At 53.3% G+C, this 20,306-nt stretch overlaps 1 protein-coding gene across 1 annotated transcript in view; it reads right to left on the bottom strand.

The window, feature by feature from the left end:
* Muc17 (mucin 17, cell surface associated) overlaps nt 1-20,306 on the bottom strand; it is a 53,635-nt gene that overhangs the window by 17,892 nt on the left and 15,437 nt on the right. Inside the window, exon 2 of the mRNA XM_045142857.1 lies at nt 14,935-15,036. Within this exon, the coding sequence (XP_044998792.1) occupies nt 14,935-15,036 (102 nt within the window). The remainder of the gene's footprint in view (nt 1-14,934; nt 15,037-20,306) is intronic.

Below are 20,306 nucleotides of genomic sequence, written 5' to 3'. Positions count from 1 at the left end.
GGGTGCTCACAGGAGTGGTGGTTTCAGGTGTGCTCACAGGAGTGGAGGATTCCGTCGAGGTCACTGGAGTGGTGGTTTCAGGGGTGCTCACAGTAGAGGTGGATTCAGTGGAGGTCACAGGACTGGTGGTTTCAGGGGTGCTCACAGGAGTGGTGGATTCAGTGGAGGACACAGGAGTCGTGGTTTCAGGGGTGCTAACAGGAGTGGTGGATTCAGTCGAGGTCACAGGAGTGGTGGTTTCAGGGGTGCTCAGAGGAGTGGTGGATTCCGTCGAGGTCACTGGAGTGGTGGTTTCAGGGGTGCTCACAGGAGTGCTGGATTCAGTCGAGGTCACAGGAGTGGTGGTTTCAGGGGTGCTCACAGGTGTACTGGATTCAGTCGAGGTCACAGGAGTGGTGGTTTCAGGGGTGCTCACAGGTGTACTGGATTCAGTCGAGGTCACAGGAGTGGTGGTTTCAGGGGTGCTCACAGGAGTGGTGGATTCAGTCGAGGTCACAGGAGTGGTGGTTTCAGGGGTGCTCACAGGAGTGGAGGATTCAGTCGAGGTCACAAGAGTGGTGGTTTCAGGGGTGCTCACAGGTGTGCTGGATTCAGTCGAGGTCACAGGAGTTGTGGTTTCAGGGGTGCTCACAGGAGTGCTGGATTCAGTCGAGGTCACTGGAGTGGTGGTTTCAGGGGTGCTCACAGGTGTGCTGGATTCAGTCGAGGTCACAGGAGGGGTGGTTTCAGGGGTGCTCACAGGAGTGGTGGATTGAGTGGAGGTCACAGGAGTGGTGGTTTCAGGGGTGCTCACAGGAGTGGAGGATTCAGTCGAGGTCACAGGAGTGGTGGTTTCAGGGGTGCTCACAGGTGTGCTGGATTCAGTCGAGGTCACAGGAGTGGTGGTTTCAGGGGTGCTCACAGGAGTGCTGGATTCAGTCGAGGTCACTGGAGTGGTGGTTTCAGGGGTGCTCACAGGTGAGCTGGATTCAGTCGAGGTCACAGGAGTGGTGGTTTCAGGGGTGCTTACAGGAGTGGTGGTTTCAGGGGTGCTCACAGGAGTGGTGGTTTCAGGTGTGCTCACAGGAGTGGTGGATTCAGTCGAGGTCACAGGAGTGGTGGTTTCAGGGGTGCTCACAGGAGTGGTGGATTCAGTGGAGGACACAGGAGTCGTGGTTTCAGGGGTGCTCACAGGAGTGGTGGATTCAGTCGAGGTCACAGGAGTGGTGGTTTCAGGGGTGCTCACAGGAGTGGTGGATTCAGTGGAGGTCACAGGAGTGGTGGTTTCAAGGGTGCTCACAGGAGTGGTGGTTTCAGGGGTGCTCACAGGAGAGGTGGATTCAGTCGAGGTCACAGGAGTGGTGGATTCAGTGGAGGTCACAGGAGTGGTGGTTTCAGGGGTGCTCAGAGGAGTGGTGGATTCCGTCGAGGTCACTGGAGTGGTGGTTTCAGGGGTGCTCACAGGAGTGCTGGATTCAGTCGAGGTCACAGGAGTGGTGGTTTCAGGGGTGCTCACAGGAGTGGTGGTATCAGGGGTGCTCACAGGTGTGCTGGATTCAGTCGAGGTCACAGGAGTGGTGGTTTCAGGGGTGCTCACAGGTGTGCTGGATTCAGTCGAGGTCACAGGAGTGGTGGTCTCAGGGGTGCTCACAGGAGTGGAGGATTCCGTCGAGGTCACAGGAGTGGTGGTTTCAGGGGTGCTCACAGGAGTGCTGGATTCAGTCGAGGTCACAGGAGTGGTGGTTTCAGGGGTGCTCACAGGAGTGGAGGATTCCGTCGAGGTCACTGGAGTGGTGGTTTCAGGGGTGCTCACAGTAGAGGTGGATTCAGTGGAGGTCACAGGACTGGTGGTTTCAGGGGTGCTCACAGGAGTGGTGGATTCAGTGGAGGACACAGGAGTCGTGGTTTCAGGGGTGCTCACAGGAGTGGTGGATTCAGTCGAGGTCACAGGAGTGGTGGTTTCAGGGGTGCTCAGAGGAGTGGTGGATTCCGTCGAGGTCACTGGAGTGGTGGTTTCAGGGGTGCTCACAGGAGTGCTGGATTCAGTCGAGGTCACAGGAGTGGTGGTTTCAGGGGTGCTCACAGGTGTACTGGATTCAGTCGAGGTCACAGGAGTGGTGGTTTCAGGGGTGCTCACAGGTGTACTGGATTCAGTCGAGGTCACAGGAGTGGTGGTTTCAGGGGTGCTCACAGGAGTGGTGGATTCAGTCGAGGTCACAGGAGTGGTGGTTTCAGGGGTGCTCACAGGAGTGGAGGATTCAGTCGAGGTCACAAGAGTGGTGGTTTCAGGGGTGCTCACAGGTGTGCTGGATTCAGTCGAGGTCACAGGAGTGGTGGTTTCAGGGGTGCTCACAGGAGTGCTGGATTCAGTCGAGGTCACTGGAGTGGTGGTTTCAGGGGTGCTCACAGGTGTGCTGGATTCAGTCGAGGTCACAGGAGTGGTGGTTTCAGGGGTGCTCACAGGAGTGGTGGATTGAGTGGAGGTCACAGGAGTGGTGGTTTCAGGGGTGCTCACAGGAGTGGAGGATTCAGTCGAGGTCACAGGAGTGGTGGTTTCAGGGGTGCTCACAGGTGTGCTGGATTCAGTCGAGGTCACAGGAGTGGTGGTTTCAGGGGTGCTCACAGGAGTGCTGGATTCAGTCGAGGTCACTGGAGTGGTGGTTTCAGGGGTGCTCACAGGAGTGCTGGATTCAGTCGAGGTCACAGGAGTGGTGGTTTCAGGGGTGCTTACAGGAGTGGTGGTTTCAGGGGTGCTCACAGGAGTGGTGGTTTCAGGTGTGCTCACAGGAGTGGTGGATTCAGTCGAGGTCACAGGAGTGGTGGTTTCAGGGGTGCTCACAGGAGTGGTGGATTCAGTGGAGGACACAGGAGTCGTGGTTTCAGGGGTGCTCACAGGAGTGGTGGATTCAGTCGAGGTCACAGGAGTGGTGGTTTCAGGGGTGCTCACAGGAGTGGTGGATTCAGTGGAGGTCACAGGAGTGGTGGTTTCAAGGGTGCTCACAGGAGTGGTGGTTTCAGGGGTGCTCACAGGAGAGGTGGATTCAGTCGAGGTCACAGGAGTGGTGGATTCAGTGGAGGTCACAGGAGTGGTGGTTTCAGGGGTGCTCAGAGGAGTGGTGGATTCCGTCGAGGTCACTGGAGTGGTGGTTTCAGGGGTGCTCACAGGAGTGCTGGATTCAGTCGAGGTCACAGGAGTGGTGGTTTCAGGGGTGCTCACAGGAGTGGAGGATTCAGTCGAGGTCACTGGAGTGATGGTTTCAGGGGTGCTCACAGGTGTGCTGGATTCAGTCGAGGTCACAGGAGTGGTGGTTTCAGGGGTGCTCACAGGAGTGGTGGTATCAGGGGTGCTCACAGGTGTGCTGGATTCAGTCGAGGTCACAGGAGTGGTGGTTTCAGGGGTGCTCACAGGAGTGGTGGTATCAGGGGTGCTCACAGGTGTGCTGGATTCAGTCGAGGTCACAGGAGTGGTGGTCTCAGGGGTGCTCACAGGAGTGGAGGATTCAGTCGAGGTCACAGGAGTGGTGGTTTCAGGGGTGCTCACAGGAGGGGAGGATTCAGTGGAGGTCACAGGAGTGGTGGTTTCAGGGGTGCTCACAGGAGTGGTGGATTCAGTGGAGGTCACAGGAGTGGTGGTTTCAGGGGTGCTCACAGGAGTGGTGGATTCCGTCGTGTCCACTGGAGTGGTGGTTTCAGGGGTGCTCACAGGAGTGCTGGATTCAGTGGAGGTCACAGGAGTGGTGGTTTCAGCGGTGCTCACAGGTGTGCTGGATTCAGTGGAGGTCACAGGAGTGGTGGTTTCAGGGGTGCTCACAGGAGTGGTGGATTGAGTGGAGGTCACAGGAGTGGTGGTTTCAGGGGTGCTCACAGGAGTGGAGGATTCAGTCGAGGTCACAGGAGTGGTGGTTTCAGGGGTGCTCACAGGAGTGGAGGATTCAGTCGAGATGACAGGAGTGGTGGTTTCAGGGGTGCTCACAGAAGTGGAGGATTCAGTGGAGGTCACAGGAGTGGTGGTTTCAGGGGTGCTCACAGGAGTGGTGGATTCAGTGGAGGTCACAGGAGTGGTGGTTTCAGGGGTGCTCACAGGAGTGGTGGATTCCGTCGAGGTCACTGGAGTGGTGGTTTCAAGGGTGCTCACAGGAGTGCTGGATTCAGTCAAGGTCACAGGAGTGGTGGTTTCAGGGGTGCTCACAGGTGTGGTGGATTCAGTCGAGGTCACCGGAGTGGTGGTTTCAGGGGTGCTCACAGGAGTGGTGGATTCAGTGGAGGTCACAGGAGTGGTGGTTTCAGGGGTGCTTACAGGAGTGGTGGTTTCAGGGGTGCTCACAGGAGTGGTGGATTCAGTCGAGGTCACAGGAGTGGTGATTTCAGGGGTGCTCACAGGAGTGGTGGATTCAGTGGAGGACACAGGAGTCGTGGTTTCAGGGGTGCTCACAGGAGTGGTGGATTCAGTCGAGGTCACAGGAGTGGTGGTTTCAGGGGTGCTCACAGGAGTGGTGGATTCAGTGGAGGTCACAGGAGTGGTGGTTTCAAGGGTGCTCACAGGAGTGGTGGATTCAGGGGTGCTCACAGGAGAGGTGGATTCAGTCGAGGTCACAGGAGTGGTGGTTTCAGGGGTGCTCACAGGAGTGGTGGATTGAGTGGAGGTCAAAGGAGTGGTGGTTTCAGGGGTGCTCACAGGAGTGGAGGATTCAGTCGAGGTCACAGGAGTGGTGGTTTCAGGGGTGCTCACAGGAGTGGAGGATTCAGTCGAGATGACAGGAGTGGTGGTTTCAGGGGTGCTCACAGGAGTGGAGGATTCAGTGGAGGTCACAGGAGTGGTGGTTTCAGGGGTGCTCACAGGAGTGGTGGATTCAGTGGAGGTCACAGGAGTGGTGGTTTCAGGGGTGCTCACAGGAGTGGTGGATTCCGTCGAGGTCACTGGAGTGGTGGTTTCAAGGGTGCTCACAGGTGTGCAGGATTCAGTCGAGGTCACAGGAGTGGTGGTTTCAGGGGTGCTCACAGGAGTGGTGGATTCAGTGGAGGTCACAGGAGTGGTGGTTTCAGGGGTGCTTACAGGAGTGGTGGTTTCAGGGGTGCTCACAGGAGTGGTGGTTTCAGGTGTGCTCACAGAAGTGGTGGATTCAGTCAAGGTCACAGGAGTGGTGGTTTCAGGGGTGCTCACAGTAGTGGTGGATTCAGTGGAGGACACAGGAGTCGTGGTTTCAGGGGTGCTCACAGGAGTGGTGAATTCAGTCGAGGTCACAGGAGTGGTGGTTTCAGGGGTGCTCACAGGAGTGGTGGATTCAGTGGAGGTCACAGGAGTGGTGGTTTCAAGGGTGCTCACAGGAGTGGTGGTTTCAGGGGTGCTCACCGGAGAGGTGGATTCAGTCGAGGTCACAGGAGTGGTGGTTTCAGGGGTGCTCACAGGAGTGGTGGATTCAGTCGAGGTCACAGGAGTGGTGGTTTCAGGGGTGCTCACTGGATTGGTGGATTCAGTCGAGGTCACAGGAGTGGTGGTTCCAGGGGTGCTCACAGGAGTGGAGGAATCCGTCGAGGTTACAGGAGTGGTGGTTTCAGGGGTGCTCACAGAAGTGGTGGATTCAGTCGAGGTCACAGGAGTGGTGGTTTCAGGGGTGCTCACAGGAGTGGTGGATTCAGTCGAGGTCACAGGAGTGGAAGTTTCAGGGGGGCTCACAGGAGTGGTGGATTCAGTCGAGGTCACAGGAGTGGTGGTTTCAGGGGTGCTCACAGGAGTGGAGAAATCCGTCGAGGTTACAGGAGTGGTGGTTTCAGGGGTACTCAGAGGAGTGGTGGATTCAGTCGAGGTCACAGGAGTGGTGGTTTCAGGGGTGCTCACAGAAGTGGTGGATTCAGTCGAGGTCACAGGAGTGGTGGTTTCAGGGGTGCTGACAGGAGTGGAGGATTCCGTCGAAGTCACAGGAGTGGTGGTTTCAGGGGTGCTCACAGGAGTGGAGGATTCAGTCGAGGTCACAGGAGTGGTGGTTTCCGGGGTGCTCACAGGACTGGTGGATTCAGTCGAGCTCACAGGAGTGGTGGTTTCAGGGGTGCTCACAGGAGTGGTGGATTCAGTGGAGGACACAGGAGTCGTGGTTTCAGGGGTGCTCACAGGAGTGGTGGATTCAGTCGAGGTCACAGGAGTGGTGGTTTCAGGGGTGCTCACAGGAGAGCTGGATTCCGTCGAGGTCACAGGAGTGGTGGTTTCAGGGGTGCTCACAGGAGTGGAGGATTCAGAGGAGGTCACAGGAGTGGTGGTTTCAGGGGTGCTCACAGGAGTGGTGGATTCAGTGGAGGTCACAGGAGTGGTGGTTTCAGGGGTGCTCACAGGACTGGTGGATTCAGTGGAGGCCACAGGAGTGGTGGTTTCAGGGGTGCTGACAGGAGTGGTGGTTTCAGGGGTGATCACAGGAGTGGTGGATTCAGTCGAGGTCACAGGAGTGGTGGTTTCAGGGGTGCTCACAGGAGAGGTGGATTCAGTGGAGGTCACAGGAGTGGAGGTTTCAGGGGTGCTCACAGGAGTGGAGGATTCAGTGGAGGTCACAGGAGTGGTGGTTTCAGGGGTGCTCACAGGAGTGGAGGATTCAGTCGAGGTGACAGGAGTGGTGGTTTCAGGGGTGCTCACAGGAGTGGAGGATTCAGTCGAGGTCACAGGAGTGGTGGTTTCAGGGGTGCTCACAGGAGTGGTGGATTCAGTCGAGATCACAGGAGTGGTGGTTTCAGGGGTGCTCACAGGAGTGGTGGATTCAGTGGAGGTCACAGGAGTGGTGGTTTCAGGGGTGCTAACAGGAGAGGTGGATTCAGTCGAGGTCACAGGAGTGGTGGTTTCAGGGGTGCTCACAGAAGTGGTGGATTCAGTCGAGGTCACAGGAGTGGTGGTTTCAGGGGTGCTCACAGGAGTGGAGGATTCAGTCGAGGTCACAGGAGTGGTGGTTTCAGGGGTGCTCACAGGACTGGTGGTTTCAGTCGAGGTCACACGAGTGGTGGTTTCAAGGGTGCTCACAGGAGTGGTGGATTCAGTCGAGGTCACAGGAGTGGTGGTTTCAGGGGTGCTCACAGGAGTGGTGGATTGAGTCGAGGTCACAGGAGTGCTGGTTTCAGGGGTGCTCACAGGAGTGGTGGATTCAGTGGAGGTCACAGGAGTGGTGGTTTCAGGGGTGCTCACAGGAGTGGTGGATTCAGTGGAGGTCACAGGAGTGGTGGTTTCAGGGGTGCTCACAGGAGAGCTGGATTCCGTCGAGGTCACAGGAGTGGTGGTTTCAGGGGTGCTCACAGGAGTGGAGGATTCAGGGGAGGTCACAGGAGTGGTGGTTTCAGGGGTGCTCACAGGAGTGGTGGATTCAGTGGAGGTCACAGGAGTGGTGGTTTCAGGGGTGCTCACAGGTGAGCTGGATTCAGTAGAGGTCACAGGAGTGGTGGTTTCAGGGGTGCTCACAGGAGTGGAGGATTCAGGGGAGGTCACAGGAGTGGTGGTTTCAGGGGTGCTCACATGAGTGGTGGATTCAGTGGAGGCCACAGGAGTGGTGGTTTCAGGGGTGCTCACAGAAGTGGTGGTTTCAGGGGTGCTCACAGGAGAGATGGTTTCAGTGGAGGTCACAGGACTGGTGGTTTCAGGGGTGCTCACAGGAGTGGTGGATTCAGTCAAGGTCACTGGAGTGGTGGTTTCAGGGGTGCTCACAGGAATGGTGGATTCAGTCGAGGTCACAGGAGTGGTGGTTTCAGGGGTGCTCACAGGAATGGTGGATTCAGTCGAGGTCACAGGAGTGGTGGTTTCAGGGCTGCTCACAGGAGTGGTGGATTCAGTCGAGGTCACAGGAGTGGTGGTTTCAGGGGTGCTCACAGGACTGTTGGTTTCAGTCGAGGTCACAGGAGTGGTGGTTTCAGGGGTGCTCACAGGAGGGGTGGATTCAGTGGAGGTCACAGGAGTGGTGGTTTCAGGGGTGCTCACAGGAGAGGTGGATTCAGTGGAGGTCACAGGAGTGGTGGTTTCAGGGGTGCTCACAGGAGAGGTGGATTCAGTCGAGGTCACAGGAGTGGTGGTTTCAGGGGTGCTCACAGGAGAGGTGGATTCAGTCGAGGTCACAGGAGTGGTGGTTTCAGGGGTGCTCACAGGAGTGGAGGATTCAGTGGAGGTTACAGCAGTGGTGGTTTCAGAGGTGCTCAGAGGAGTGGTGGATTCAGTCGAGGTCACAGGAGTGGTGGTTTCAGAGGTGCTCACAGGAGTGGTGGATTCAGTCAAGATCACAGGAGTGGAGGTTTCAGGGGTGCTCACAGGAGTGGTGGATTCAGTCGAGGTCACAGGAGTGGTGGTTTCAGGGGTGCTCACAGGAGAGGTGGATTCAGTCGAGGTCATAGGAGTGGTGGTTTTAGGGGTTCTAACAGGAGTGGTGGATCCAGTCGAGGTCACAGGAGTGGTGGTTTCAAGGGTGCTGACAGGGGTGGTGTATTCAGTCGAGGTCACAGGAGTGGTGGTTTCGGGGGTGCTCACAGGAGTGGAGGAATCCGTCGAGGTCACAGGAGTGGTGGTTTCAGGGGTGCTCACAGGAGTGGTGGATTCAGTCGAGGTCACAGGAGTGGTGGTTTCAGGGGTGCTCACAGAACTGGTGGTTTCAGTCGATGTCACAGGAGTGGTGGTTTCAGGGGTGCTCACAGAAGTGGAGGATTCAGTCGAGTACACAGGAGTGGTGGTTTCAGGGGTGTTCACAGGAGGGGTGGATTCAGTGGAGGTCACAGGAGTGGTGGTTTCAGGGGTGCTCACAGGAGTGGTGGTTTCAGGGGTGCTCACAGGAGAGGTGGATTCAGTCGAGGTCACAGGAGTGGTGGTTTCAGGGGTGCTCACAGGAGTGGTGGATTCAGTTGAGGTCACAGGAGTGGTGGTTTCAGGGGTGCTCACAGGAGTGGAGGATTCAGTCGAGGTCACAGGAGTGGTGGTTTCAGGGGTGCTCACATGAGTGGTGGATTCTGTGGAGGTGACAGGAGTGGTGGTTTCGGCGGTGCTCACAGGAGTGGTGGATTCAGTCGAGGTCACAGGAGTGGTGGTTTCAGGGGTGCTCACAGGAGAGGTGGATTCAGTCGAGGTCACAGGAGTGGTGGTTTCAGGGGTGCTCACAGGAGAGGTGGATTCAGTCGAGGTCACAGGAGTGGTGGTTTCAGGGGTGCTCACAGGAGAGGTGGATTCAGTTGAGGTCACAGGAGTGGTGGTTTCAGGGGTGCTCACAGGAGTGGTGGTTTCAGGGGTGCTCACAGAACTGGTGGTTTCAGTCGATGTCACAGGAGTGGTGGTTTCAGGGGTGCTCACAGAAGTGGAGGATTCAGTCGAGTACACAGGAGTGGTGGTTTCAGGGGTGCTCACAGGAGGGGTGGATTCAGTGGAGGTCACAGGAGTGGTGGTTTCAGGGGTGCTCACAGGAGTGGTGGTTTCAGGGGTGCTCACAGGAGAGGTGGATTCCGTCGAGGTCACAGGAGTGGTGGTTTCAGGGGTGCTCACAGGAGTGGTGGATTCAGTTGAGGTCACAGGAGTGGTGGTTTCAGGGGTGCTCACAGGAGTGGAGGATTCAGTCGAGGTCACAGGAGTGGTGGTTTCAGGGGTGCTCACAGGAGTGGTGGATTCTGTGGAGGTGACAGGAGTGGTGGTTTCGGCGGTGCTCACAGGAGTGGTGGATTCAGTCGAGGTCACAGGAGTGGTGGTTTCAGGGGTGCTCACAGGAGAGGTGGATTCAGTCGAGGTCACAGGAGTGGTGGTTTCAGGGGTGCTCACAGGAGAGGTGGATTCAGTCGAGGTCACAGGAGTGGTGGTTTCAGGGGTGCTCACAGGAGAGGTGGATTCAGTTGAGGTCACAGGAGTGGTGGTTTCAGGGGTGCTCACAGGAGTGGTGGATTCTGTGGAGGTCACAGGAGTGGTGGTCTCAGGGGTGCTCACAGGAGTGGTGGATTCAGTGGAGGTCACAGGAGTGGTGGTTTCAGGGGAGCTCACAGGAGAGGTGGATTCAGTCGAGGTCACAGGAGTGATGGTTTCAGGGGTGCTCACAGGAGTGGTGGATTTTGTGGAGGTCACAGGAGTGGTGGTCTCAGGGGTGCTCACAGGAGTGGTGGATTCAGTGGAGGTCACAGGAGTGGTGGTTTCAGGGGTGCTCACAGGAGAGGTGGATTCAGTCGAGGTCACAGGAGTGGTGGTTTCAGGGGTGCTCACAGGAGAGGTGGATTCAGTCGAGGTCACAGGAGTGGTGGTTTCAGGAGTGCTCACAGGAGTGGTGGATTCATTCGAGGTCACAGGAGTGGTGGTTTTAGGGGTGCTCACAGGAGTGGTGGATTCCGCCGAGGTCACAGGAGTGGTGGTTTCAGGAGTGCTCACAGGAGTGGTGGATTCATTCGAGGTCACAGGAGTGGTGGTTTTAGGGGTGCTCACAGGAGTGGAGGATTCAGTCAAGGTCACAGGAGTGGTGGTTTCAGGTGTGCTCACAGGGGTGGTGGATTCCGTCGAGGTCACAGGAGTGGTGGTTTCAGGGGTGCTCACAGGAGTGGTGGATTCAGTCGAGGTCAGAGAAGTGGTGGTTTCCGGAGTGCTCACAGGAGCGGTGAATTTAGTCGAGGTCACAGGAGTGGTGGTTTCAGGGGTGCTCACAGGAGTGGTGGATTCAGTCGAGGTCACAGGAGTGGTGGTTTCAGGGGTGCTCACAAGAGAGGTGGATTCAGTCGAGGTCACAGGAGTGGTGGTTTCAGGGGTGCTCACAGGAGTGGTGGATTCTGTGGAGGTCACAGGAGTGGTGGTTTCAGGGGTGCTCAGAGGAGTGGTGGATTCAGTGGAGGTCACAGAAGTGGTAGTTTCAGGGGTGCTCACAGGAGTGGTGGATTCTGTGGAGGTCACAGGAGTGGTGGGTTCAGGGGTGTTCACAGGGGTAGTGGATTCAGTGGAGGTCACCGGAGTGGTGGTTTCAGGGGTGCTCACAGGAGTGGTGGTTTCAGGGGTGCTCACAGGAGTGGTGGTTTCAGGTGTGCTCACAGGAGTGGTGGTTTCAGGGGTGCTCACAGGAGTGGTGGATTCAGTCGAGGTCACAGGAGTGGTGGTTTCAGGGGTGCTCACAGGAGTGGTGGATTCAGTGGAGGTCACAGGATTGGTGGTTTCAGGGGTGCTCACAGGAGTGGTGGATTCAGTGGAGGTCACAGGAGTCATGGTTTCAGGGGTGCTCACAGGAGTGGTGGATTCAGTGGAGGTCACAGGAGTGGTGGTTTCAGGGGTGCTCACAGGAGTGGTGGATTCAGTCGAGGTCACAGGAGTGGTGGATTCATGGGTGCTCACAGGAATGGTGGATTCAGTCGAGGTCACAGGAGTGGTGGTTTCAGGGGTGTTCTCAGGAGTGGTGAATTCAGTGGAGGCCACAGCAGTGGTGGTTTCAGGGGTGCTCACAGGAGTGGTGGATTCAGTCGAGGTCACAGGAGTGGTGGTTTCAGGGGTGCTCACAGGAGAGGTGGATTCAGTGGCGGTCACAGGACTGGTGGTCTCAGGGGTGCTCACAGGAGTGGTGGATTCAGTGGAGGTCACAGGAGTGGTGGTTTCAGGGGTGCTCACAGGAGAGGTGGATTCAGTCGAGGTCACAGGAGTGGTGGTTTCAGGGGTGCTCACAGGAGTGGTGGATTCTGTGGAGGTCACAGGAGTGGTGGTCTCAGGGGTGCTCACAGGAGTGGTGGATTCAGTGGAGGTCACAGGAGTGGTGGTTTCAGGGGTGCTCACAGGAGAGGTGGATTCAGTCGAGGTCACAGGAGTGGTGGTTTCAGGGGTGCTCACAGGAATGGTGGATTCAGTCGAGGTCACAGGAGTGGTGGTTTCAGGGGTGCTCACAGGAGTGGTGGATTCAGTCGAGGTCACAGGAGTGGCGGTTTCAGGGGTTCTCACAGGAGTGGTCGTTTCAGTGGTGCTCACAGGAGAGGTGGATTCAGTCGAGGTCACAGGAGTGGTGGTTTCAGGGGTGCTCACAGGAGTGCTGGATTCAGTCGAGGTCACAGGAGTGGTGGTTTCATGGGTGCTCACAGGAGTGGTGGATTCAGTGGAGGTCACAGGAGTGGTGGTTTTAGGGGTGCTCACAGGAGTGGTGGATTCCATCGAGGTCACAGGAGTGGTGGTTTCAGGAGTGCTCACAGGAGTGGTGGTTTCAGGGGTGCTCACAGGAGTGGAGAATTCAGTCAAGGTCACAGGAGTGGTGGTTTCAGGGGTGCTCACAGGGGTGGTGGATTCCGTCGAGGTCACAGGAGTGGTGGTTTCAGGGGTGCTCACAGGAGTGGAGGATTCAGTCGAGATCAGAGAAGTGGTGGTTTCAGGAGTGCTCACAGGAGTGGTGGATTCAGTCGAGGTCACAGGAGTGGTGGTTTCAGGGGTGCTCACAGGAGTGGTGGATTCATTCGAGGTCACAGGAGTGGTGGTTTCAGGGGTGCTCACAAGAGAGGTGGATTCAGTCGAGGTCACAGGAGTGGTGGTTTCAGGGGTGCTCACTGGATTGGTGGATTCAGTCGAGGTCACAGGAGTGGTTGTTTCAGAGGTGCTCACAGGAGAGGTGGATTCAGTGGAGGTCACAGGAGTGGTGGTTTCAGGGGTGCTCACAGGAGAGGTGGATTCAGTCGAGGTCACAGGAGTGGTGGTTTCAGGGGTGCTCACAGGAGAGGTGGATTCAGTCGAGGTCACAGGAGTGGTGGTTTCAGGGGTGCTCACAGGAGTGGTGGATTCAGGGGTGGTCACAGGAGTGGTGGTTTCAGGGGTGCTCACAGGAGTGCTGGATTCAGTCGAGGTCACAGGAGTGGTGGTTTCAGGGGTGCTCACAGGAGTGGTGGATTCAGTCGAAGTCACAGGAGTGGTGGTTTCAGGGGTGCTCACAGGAGTGGAGGATTCAGTCGAGGTCACAGGAGTGGTGGTTTCAGGGGTACTCACAGGAGTGGTGAATTCAGTGGAGGTCACAGGAGTCGTGGTTTCAGTGGTGCTCACAGGATTGGTGGATTCAGTTGAGGTCACAGGAGTAGTGGTTTCAGGGGTGCTCACAGGAGTGGTGGATTGAGTGGAGGTCACAGGTGTGGTGGTTTCAGGGGTGCTCACAGGAGTGGTGGATTCAGTCGAGGTCACAGGAGTGGTGGTTTCAGGGGTGCTCACAGGAGAGGTGGATTCAGTCGAGGTCACAGGAGTGGTGGTTTCAGGGGTGCTCACAGGACTGGTGGTTTCAGTTGAGGTCACAGGAGTAGTGGTTTCAGGGGTGCTCACAGGAGTGGTGGATTCGGTGGAGGTCACAGGAGTGTTGTTTTCAGGGGTGCTCACAGGAGTGGTGGATTCAGTGGAGGTCACAGGATTGGTGGTTTCACGGGTGCTCACAGGAGTGGTGGATTCAGTCGAGGTCACAGGAGTGGTGGTTTCAGGGGTGCTCACAGGAGTGCTGGATTCAGTGGAGGTCACAGGAGTGGTGGTTTCAGGGGTGCTCACAGGAGTGGTGGATTCATGGGAGGTCACAGGAGTGGTGGTTTCAGGGGTGCTCACAAGAGAGGTGGATTCTGTCGAGGTCATAGGAGTGGTGGTTTCAGGGGTGCTCACAGGAGTGGAGGATTCAGTGGAGGTTACAGGAGTGGTGGTTTCAGGGGTGCTCACTGGAGTGGTGGATTCAGTCGAGGTCACAGGAGTGGTGGTTTCAGGGGTGCTCACAGGAGTGGTGGATTCAGTGGAGGTCACAGGAAAGGTGGTTTCAGGGGAGCTCACTGGAATGGTGGATTTATTCGAGGACATAGGTGTGATGGATTGTGGGGTCATCACACTATTGGTTGCTTCAGTGTTGCTTCCAGTAGTGATGGGGTCAGTCAAGGTCATAGGAATGTTGGAGTGTGGGTTGCTCACAGTAGCATTTGATATACCTGTGCTTGAGCTTCTGTTAGGATTATTTGAGGCTGTAAGATCTGAGTAATTGATGCTACTCCACCCACTTGTGTCTGGATTTGTTGCATCTCTTCTTTGTCTCTTCCCACCTGCAATCATTCATATATTTAAAAAAACATTTATAAAAACATTTAACTTCCATTTACTTGCATCTTATATGGGGGTTTTCCCTAGAGCTAGGCTCTTATTTATTTATTTTTTTTAAAATTTGTTTTGTTTTGTTTTGTTTTTTGAGGTAGGGTGTCTCTCTAGCCTAGGCTGACCTTTAATTCAATATGTAGTCTCAGGGTGGCCTCAACCTCATATCAGTCCTCCTACCTCTGACTCCTTACGGCTGGGATTGAACCCTTGAGCTACTACATGTGGCCTGGGCTCTTAGTAGAACTTCTGGATTCAGCTTATTGTAAATTTCTCCATCATCTCCCCTGAGAATTCATTTTCAAGGTAGGGTCTCGCTGTAGCCCTCGGTGACCTGGAATTTACTATGTAGTTCCAGGCTGGCCTTGAACTCTTAGTGATCCTTCTAGTTCTGCCTCCCAAGTGCTGGGATTAAAGGCCTGCGCCACCACGGCTGAAATCATTTCTTTCTTTCTCTCTCTCTCTCTCTCTCTCTCTCTTTTTTTTTGTTTTTTGTTTGTTTTTTAAGTTAGGGTCTTGCTGTAGCACAGGCTGACCTGGAATTCACTCTATATTCTCAGGGTGACCTTGAACTCACAGCGATCCTCCTACCTCTGCCTCCCGAGTGCTGGGATTAAAGGCGTGCAACCCCCCCCCCCCACAATATCCGGGTTTCTGCTCCCCTAGGGGATAAGACCACAGCTGTTAGCGTGGGTTCTGGGGGTCATAGTGGAGCCCTCTCTCAGGCCCATTGCTCGCACAGGAAGCATTCTTAGCTACTAGCCACTTGTCCAGCCGCCGCTCCTCTGTTCTTGACAACTCTTCTTGGTGCCACAGTGCCAGCAGGCAGACTGTATAACAGCTGGTACCTCTGCCAGCCTAGCCAGGCCATTCCCTGCATTTACACAAGGATACTCCTTCCCAAAGCGTCCCAAGCGCCTCACCTGTGTAGTTGGACCTCAACATCTTCACGCACTGGGTCCCCTGGGTGTTCTGTTGGGAGTCACACCCTCCTCCATCCCACACGGCTCCACTCTCCGTGAGCTCTGAAAAGAGTGACAGCCGTTGGTCTCCCAGAGCCACTGTCTTGGTTTGAATGTAAAAGGTCCTCCCCATAGGCTCGGGTGTTTGAACACTTAGTCCCCAGCTGGCGGCGCTGTTGGGGAAGACAGCGGATCTCTTAGGAGGTGGAGGCTTGCTCGTGGAATTGGTGATAGGGTGCGGACCTTGGGGTCTTACAGCCTTTCCCCGCTGCCTGTGAGTGCTCTGCTTCCTGATTACAGCTGCCCGGTGACCAGCCAGCCTACTGCTCCTGATTGATGCCTGGCCTTCCCTGACATGATGGACCCTACTCCTGGAACTTTGAGATGAAATCCGTCCTTTCCTTCCTTAAGACACTTCTGGTCAGGTGTCTGGTCATAGTTAACAAGTAAACTTACCAATATAGCCACCATCTTCCTTTTGTAAAAAATTATTTATGGACTGGAGAGATGGCTTAGCAGTTAAGGCGCTTGCCTATGAAGCCTAAGGACCCAGGTTTGATTTTCTCCAGGACCCACGTAAACCATACGCACATGGTGGCACATGTGCCTGGAGTTCGTCTGCAGTGGCTGGAGTCCCTGGCACACCCATTCTCTCCCTCTCTCTCTCCTCTGACTGTAATAAATGCATAAAAACAAAATCTTTAAAACTATATTTATTTATTTTTGGTGTTTCAAGCTAGAGTCTCACTGTAGCCCAGGCTGACCTGGAATTCACTATGTAGTCTCAGGGTGGCCTCAAACTCACGGCGATCCTCCTACCTCTGCCTCCCCAGTGCTGGGATTAAAGGTGTGCGCCATCACACCTGGACATCTTTCTTTTTTATGCCAAGTCCTTTCTTGCAAAACTTCTGTCACAAAAAAATAAGGTGGCTGGTCATGGTAGTGCACACCTTTAATCCCAGTACTTGGAAGGCAGAGGTAGGAGAATCACTATGAGTTCAAGGCCAGCCTGAGACTACATAGTGAGTTCAAGGCCAGCCTGGGCTAGAGCAAGACCCAACCTCAGGGAGGAAAGTAAAAAAAAGCTGGGTGTGATGGCGTGCCCCGGTAATCCCGCCACTGGGGAGGCTTTTGCATAGCCGTTGGGCCCTCGTGTTGATGTACCAACCATTTTACCCACTGAGTCATGGCCCCAGCCCTGGTAGCTTGTTTGTATTTTTGTTTGTGTTAAATTTTTTAAAAGATTATTTTATTTATTATTTATTTACAAGCAGAGAATGAGGGAATGTGTGCCAGGGCCCCTTGCTCCTGCAAATGAACTCCAGATGCCTTTGTGCATCTGGCTTTAAGTCAGTACTGGGGAATTAGACCTGGGCTGTTGGGTTTCCAAGCAAGCATCTTTAACCTCTGAGCCATCTCTCCAGCCCCCTAATTTTTTTTTTATTTAATTATACTCACAAGCAAACGGGGGGGGGGGGAGGAATGGCATGACATGGCATACTAAGGCCTCCTGCAGCTTCAAATGAACTCCAGGTACCTGTCTCACTTTGTTCATCTGGCTTTATGTGAGTACTGGGGAATCAAACTCAGGCCATCAGGCTTTGCAAGCAAGCACCTTTAACCATGGAGCCATCTCTCCTGCCTTGTTTTTTTTTTTGTTTTTTGGTTTTTTTTTTTTTTTTTTCTGTTTTCTGAGGCAATCTTACTGTATAGCCCAGGCTGGCCTGGAATATGCCTCCTAAATGCTGAGATTAGAGGCCTCTGCTAGAATACCTGAACAATCAAGTATTAATATTTTGTTCATTAATCAGACAATTGAAGTCCTTAGATAGAAAATACAAGATATTGCCAGGCATGGTGGCCCACACCTTTAATCCCAGCACTTGGGAGGCAGAGGTAGGAGGATCGCTGTGAGTTGGAGGCCACCCTGAGACTACATAGTGAATGCCAGGTCAGCCGGGCTAGAGTGAGACCCTGCCTCAAAGAAAAAAAAAAAAAGAAGAAAATACAATATATTAATTTTATAAATTCCACTGAAAATGTTTAAAGGAATCTAATTAACAAAGTATAGAAAATAGTTTAAACATGAAGCCCTCATAAAAAGCCATTGTCTTTCTTCTGCTAGCCATGATGGGGTAATATGATTGAATTCACCCTCTCACACAAAACGCATAAACGTGGGCTGGGGAGATAGCTCAGTCAGCAAAGTGCATGAAGACCTGAGTTTAATCCCAGAACCCATGTGCAAGAAAGTCAGGTGTGGTGTTTGCCTGTAACCCCAGTGCTGAGGAGTCAGAGACAGGAGATACTTGGGGCTCACTGGCTAGCAGAACAGCCTGCTCGGTGAGCTCCTGGCCAATCAGAGACTCTGTCTCAAAGGAGGTGGGTGGTGGCACCTAAGGTTGACCTCTGGCCTCCATATGCTTGTGCGTGTACACGCACACACGCACGTGCACACTCACACACACCCACACACAGAGAGAGGAAGCTCTTTTTTCTTTTCTAAAATATTTTTTAGATTTTTATTTTTATTTGTTTATTAGAGGGAGAGAGAGAATGGGTGCCCCAGGGCCTCAAGCCACTGGACATGAACTCTAGATGTACACACCGCCTTGTGCATCTGGTTTATGTGGGCTCTGGGGAGTCGAGTCAAACCTAGGTCCTTAGGCTTCAGAGGCAAGTGCCTTAATCACCAAGCCATCTCTCCAGCCCCAAATATTTTACTTTTACTTATTTGTTAGAGAGAGGTAGAGAACTGGCATGCCAGGGCCTCCAGCCATTGCAAACAAATCCAAAATGCAGGCGCCATCTTGTGCATCTGGCTGTACGTGGGTACTTGGGGAATTGAACCTGGGTCATTAGGTGTCACAGGCAGGCACCTTAACTGTTAATACATCTTTCCAGCCCTTCCCACCTCACTTTAGCCCAAACTGGCCTCAAACTCTCAAAGTCACAGCAATCCTCCTACCTCAGACTCCCAAGTGTGGGAAATTAAAGGCATGTGCCACCATAACCAGCTGATAGTGATTTTTCTTTTTTTTTTTTAAATTTTTATTTATTTGACAGAGGCAGCTAGAGCTCATGATGTTGAATTACTAGAGCAGAGTGATGGGCACAGAGATTCCTGTACACCAACAGCACGTTCTCCCTGAGTATCAAGTATTCATCGTCCCAATTAGTGCATGCTTCTGAGAAAAATGCTTGAGGCCAGAGAGACAGCATTGGAAGAGATGGGAAGGCATTGGATGCTGCTATCACACAGGACTGGGAACGGTGCTATACCTGCTAGCCAAATTGGAGAAACCTATAGATCACACAACATCAGGACAACCTTGCTTCAGTAATGGAAAACATTAGATGGGAAGGGTAACATTCACCTCAAATCCAAGCTATTTAAGAGACTGAGGCAGGAGTATCACAAGTTCATGTTCTGCTTTGGGCTACAGAGGGAGTTCAAGGCCAACCTGGGCAACTTAACCAAACTCTGTGTGAAAATAAAAGTAAAATGGGGGAAGGGTGATGCTCAGCAATAGAGCATTCACCTAGAATCCCCCAGTGAGGGGCTGGGGGCATGGCTCAGTAGTAGAGCCCCTGCCTAGAATCCCCCACTGAGGGGCTGGGGGCATGGCTCAGTAGTAGAGCCCCTGCCTAGAATCCCCCAGTGAGGGGCTGGGGGCGTGGCTCAGTAGTAGAGCCCCTGCCTAGAATCCCCCACTGAGGGGCTGGGGGCATGGCTCAGTAGTAGAGCCCCTGCCTAGAATCCCCCAGTGAGGGGCTGGGGGCGTGGCTCAGTAGTAGAGCCCCTGCCTAGATTCCCCCAGTGAGGGGCTGGGGGCGTGGCTCAATGGTAGAGCATTTGTGTAGAATTGGTCTGTGAGGAGCTTGGGTACATGGCTCAGAGGTAAAGCTACTTACCTAGAATCCTCAGAGAAGGGTTGGGCGTGTGGCTCAGCTATTGAATGCTTGCCTAGCATGTGCAAGGCCCTGGGTTCAATCCCCCAGAACCACACATATATGTATATATTAGTTAGCTTTGGAGCCACTTTAAATAGCCTAATACATTGATAACTAAAAGACAAGAAGAGAAAAGGGGGAACCAAAAATTATGTCCAGAAACCTCTTCCCTGTTGACTAGCTATCAGAAAGCTGGAAAGAGCTATGCCACATGCAGCCTTTTGGGAGAGAAGTCATCAACAGTGTTAAACAGCAGTGGACCCCGTGAGCCTTAGGGCTGTCCAGCCAGGCCAAATGTGCCAATGGGTGCAACAGTGGCATGTCTGTTATGGGGGAAACCAACCATTCTCTGACAAAAAATCTGGCATATAGACCTGCATTGTATATGCTAATAGCCCCTTCCATACCAGGGTAGATTATGTGTTAAATCTGATGGATGGTCAGATTTGCCATTCTTAAATAAGATATATTTTGGGGTTGTCATTTGTTGCTTCCTGATTTATAGTGCCTTTGTCTTTTCTGTCATTCATGGAGGCAGGATCCCCACTTGACCACAAACTGAACTTGAAACCCTTTACAGACTAGAAGTCTTAGTTTCCCAGTTGACAGGATTGGGGGTGGGGGGAACACACATCCTTAGGGACTTTGACATTGTTAGAGGATCTGTTTGTTTTAATACCCACTCTTACAGCTCCATGCTGGTTTTGATTGAATGTGTATATCAGTTGAATTTTAGAATTTGCCTGTGTTTTGTTCCACCCAGCCTACTAGATACTCACATTGCAGGCAAACCCAACACCTAGGGTCACTTTTGCTATTACCCTGAGAAGCACTTAAGAGCCACACCTGGCACCCTAAGCTCCTACCTGGAAGATATATAATGTCAGATTTATACATCTCAGAATACTTCAGATAATTAGAAAGCCCAAGCATCAATTAATCCAAGATGCAAAAATCTCTACATTATAATACAAGAAACACAAAAAATCAAGGCTGTGGAAATCCACAAAAAAGTATAATCAGAAATGACCTCCAGTGAGACTGATTTAGATGAAATGCCTGAGAAAGATTTCAAAAGAATGATTACAACTATGTCCAGAGAAATCAAAGAAGAAATCAAAGGAATCAAAGAAGACACAGGAAACCAATTTAATGAAATAAGATAGTCAATACAAGACATGAGTAAGGAAATAGAAATACTGAAGAAAAACCTATCAGAAATACTAGCAATGAAAACACAGTAAGTCAAATAAAAAACTTTGTAGAAAGTCTTTTCAATAGAATGGATGACAGAGAGGACAGAATATCTAATCTAGAAGACCAGATGGCAGATCTAATACAGTCCAACAAAGCTAATAGGAGGGTATGAATGTGGATTT

Source organism: Jaculus jaculus, chromosome 2 (genome assembly GCF_020740685.1).
Source record: "Jaculus jaculus isolate mJacJac1 chromosome 2, mJacJac1.mat.Y.cur, whole genome shotgun sequence".
In the NCBI taxonomy this organism is placed as follows: domain Eukaryota; kingdom Metazoa; phylum Chordata; class Mammalia; order Rodentia; family Dipodidae; genus Jaculus; species Jaculus jaculus.
The sequence above is the reverse complement of the archived record's forward strand: the minus strand, read 5'-3'. Positions and strand labels throughout refer to the sequence as shown.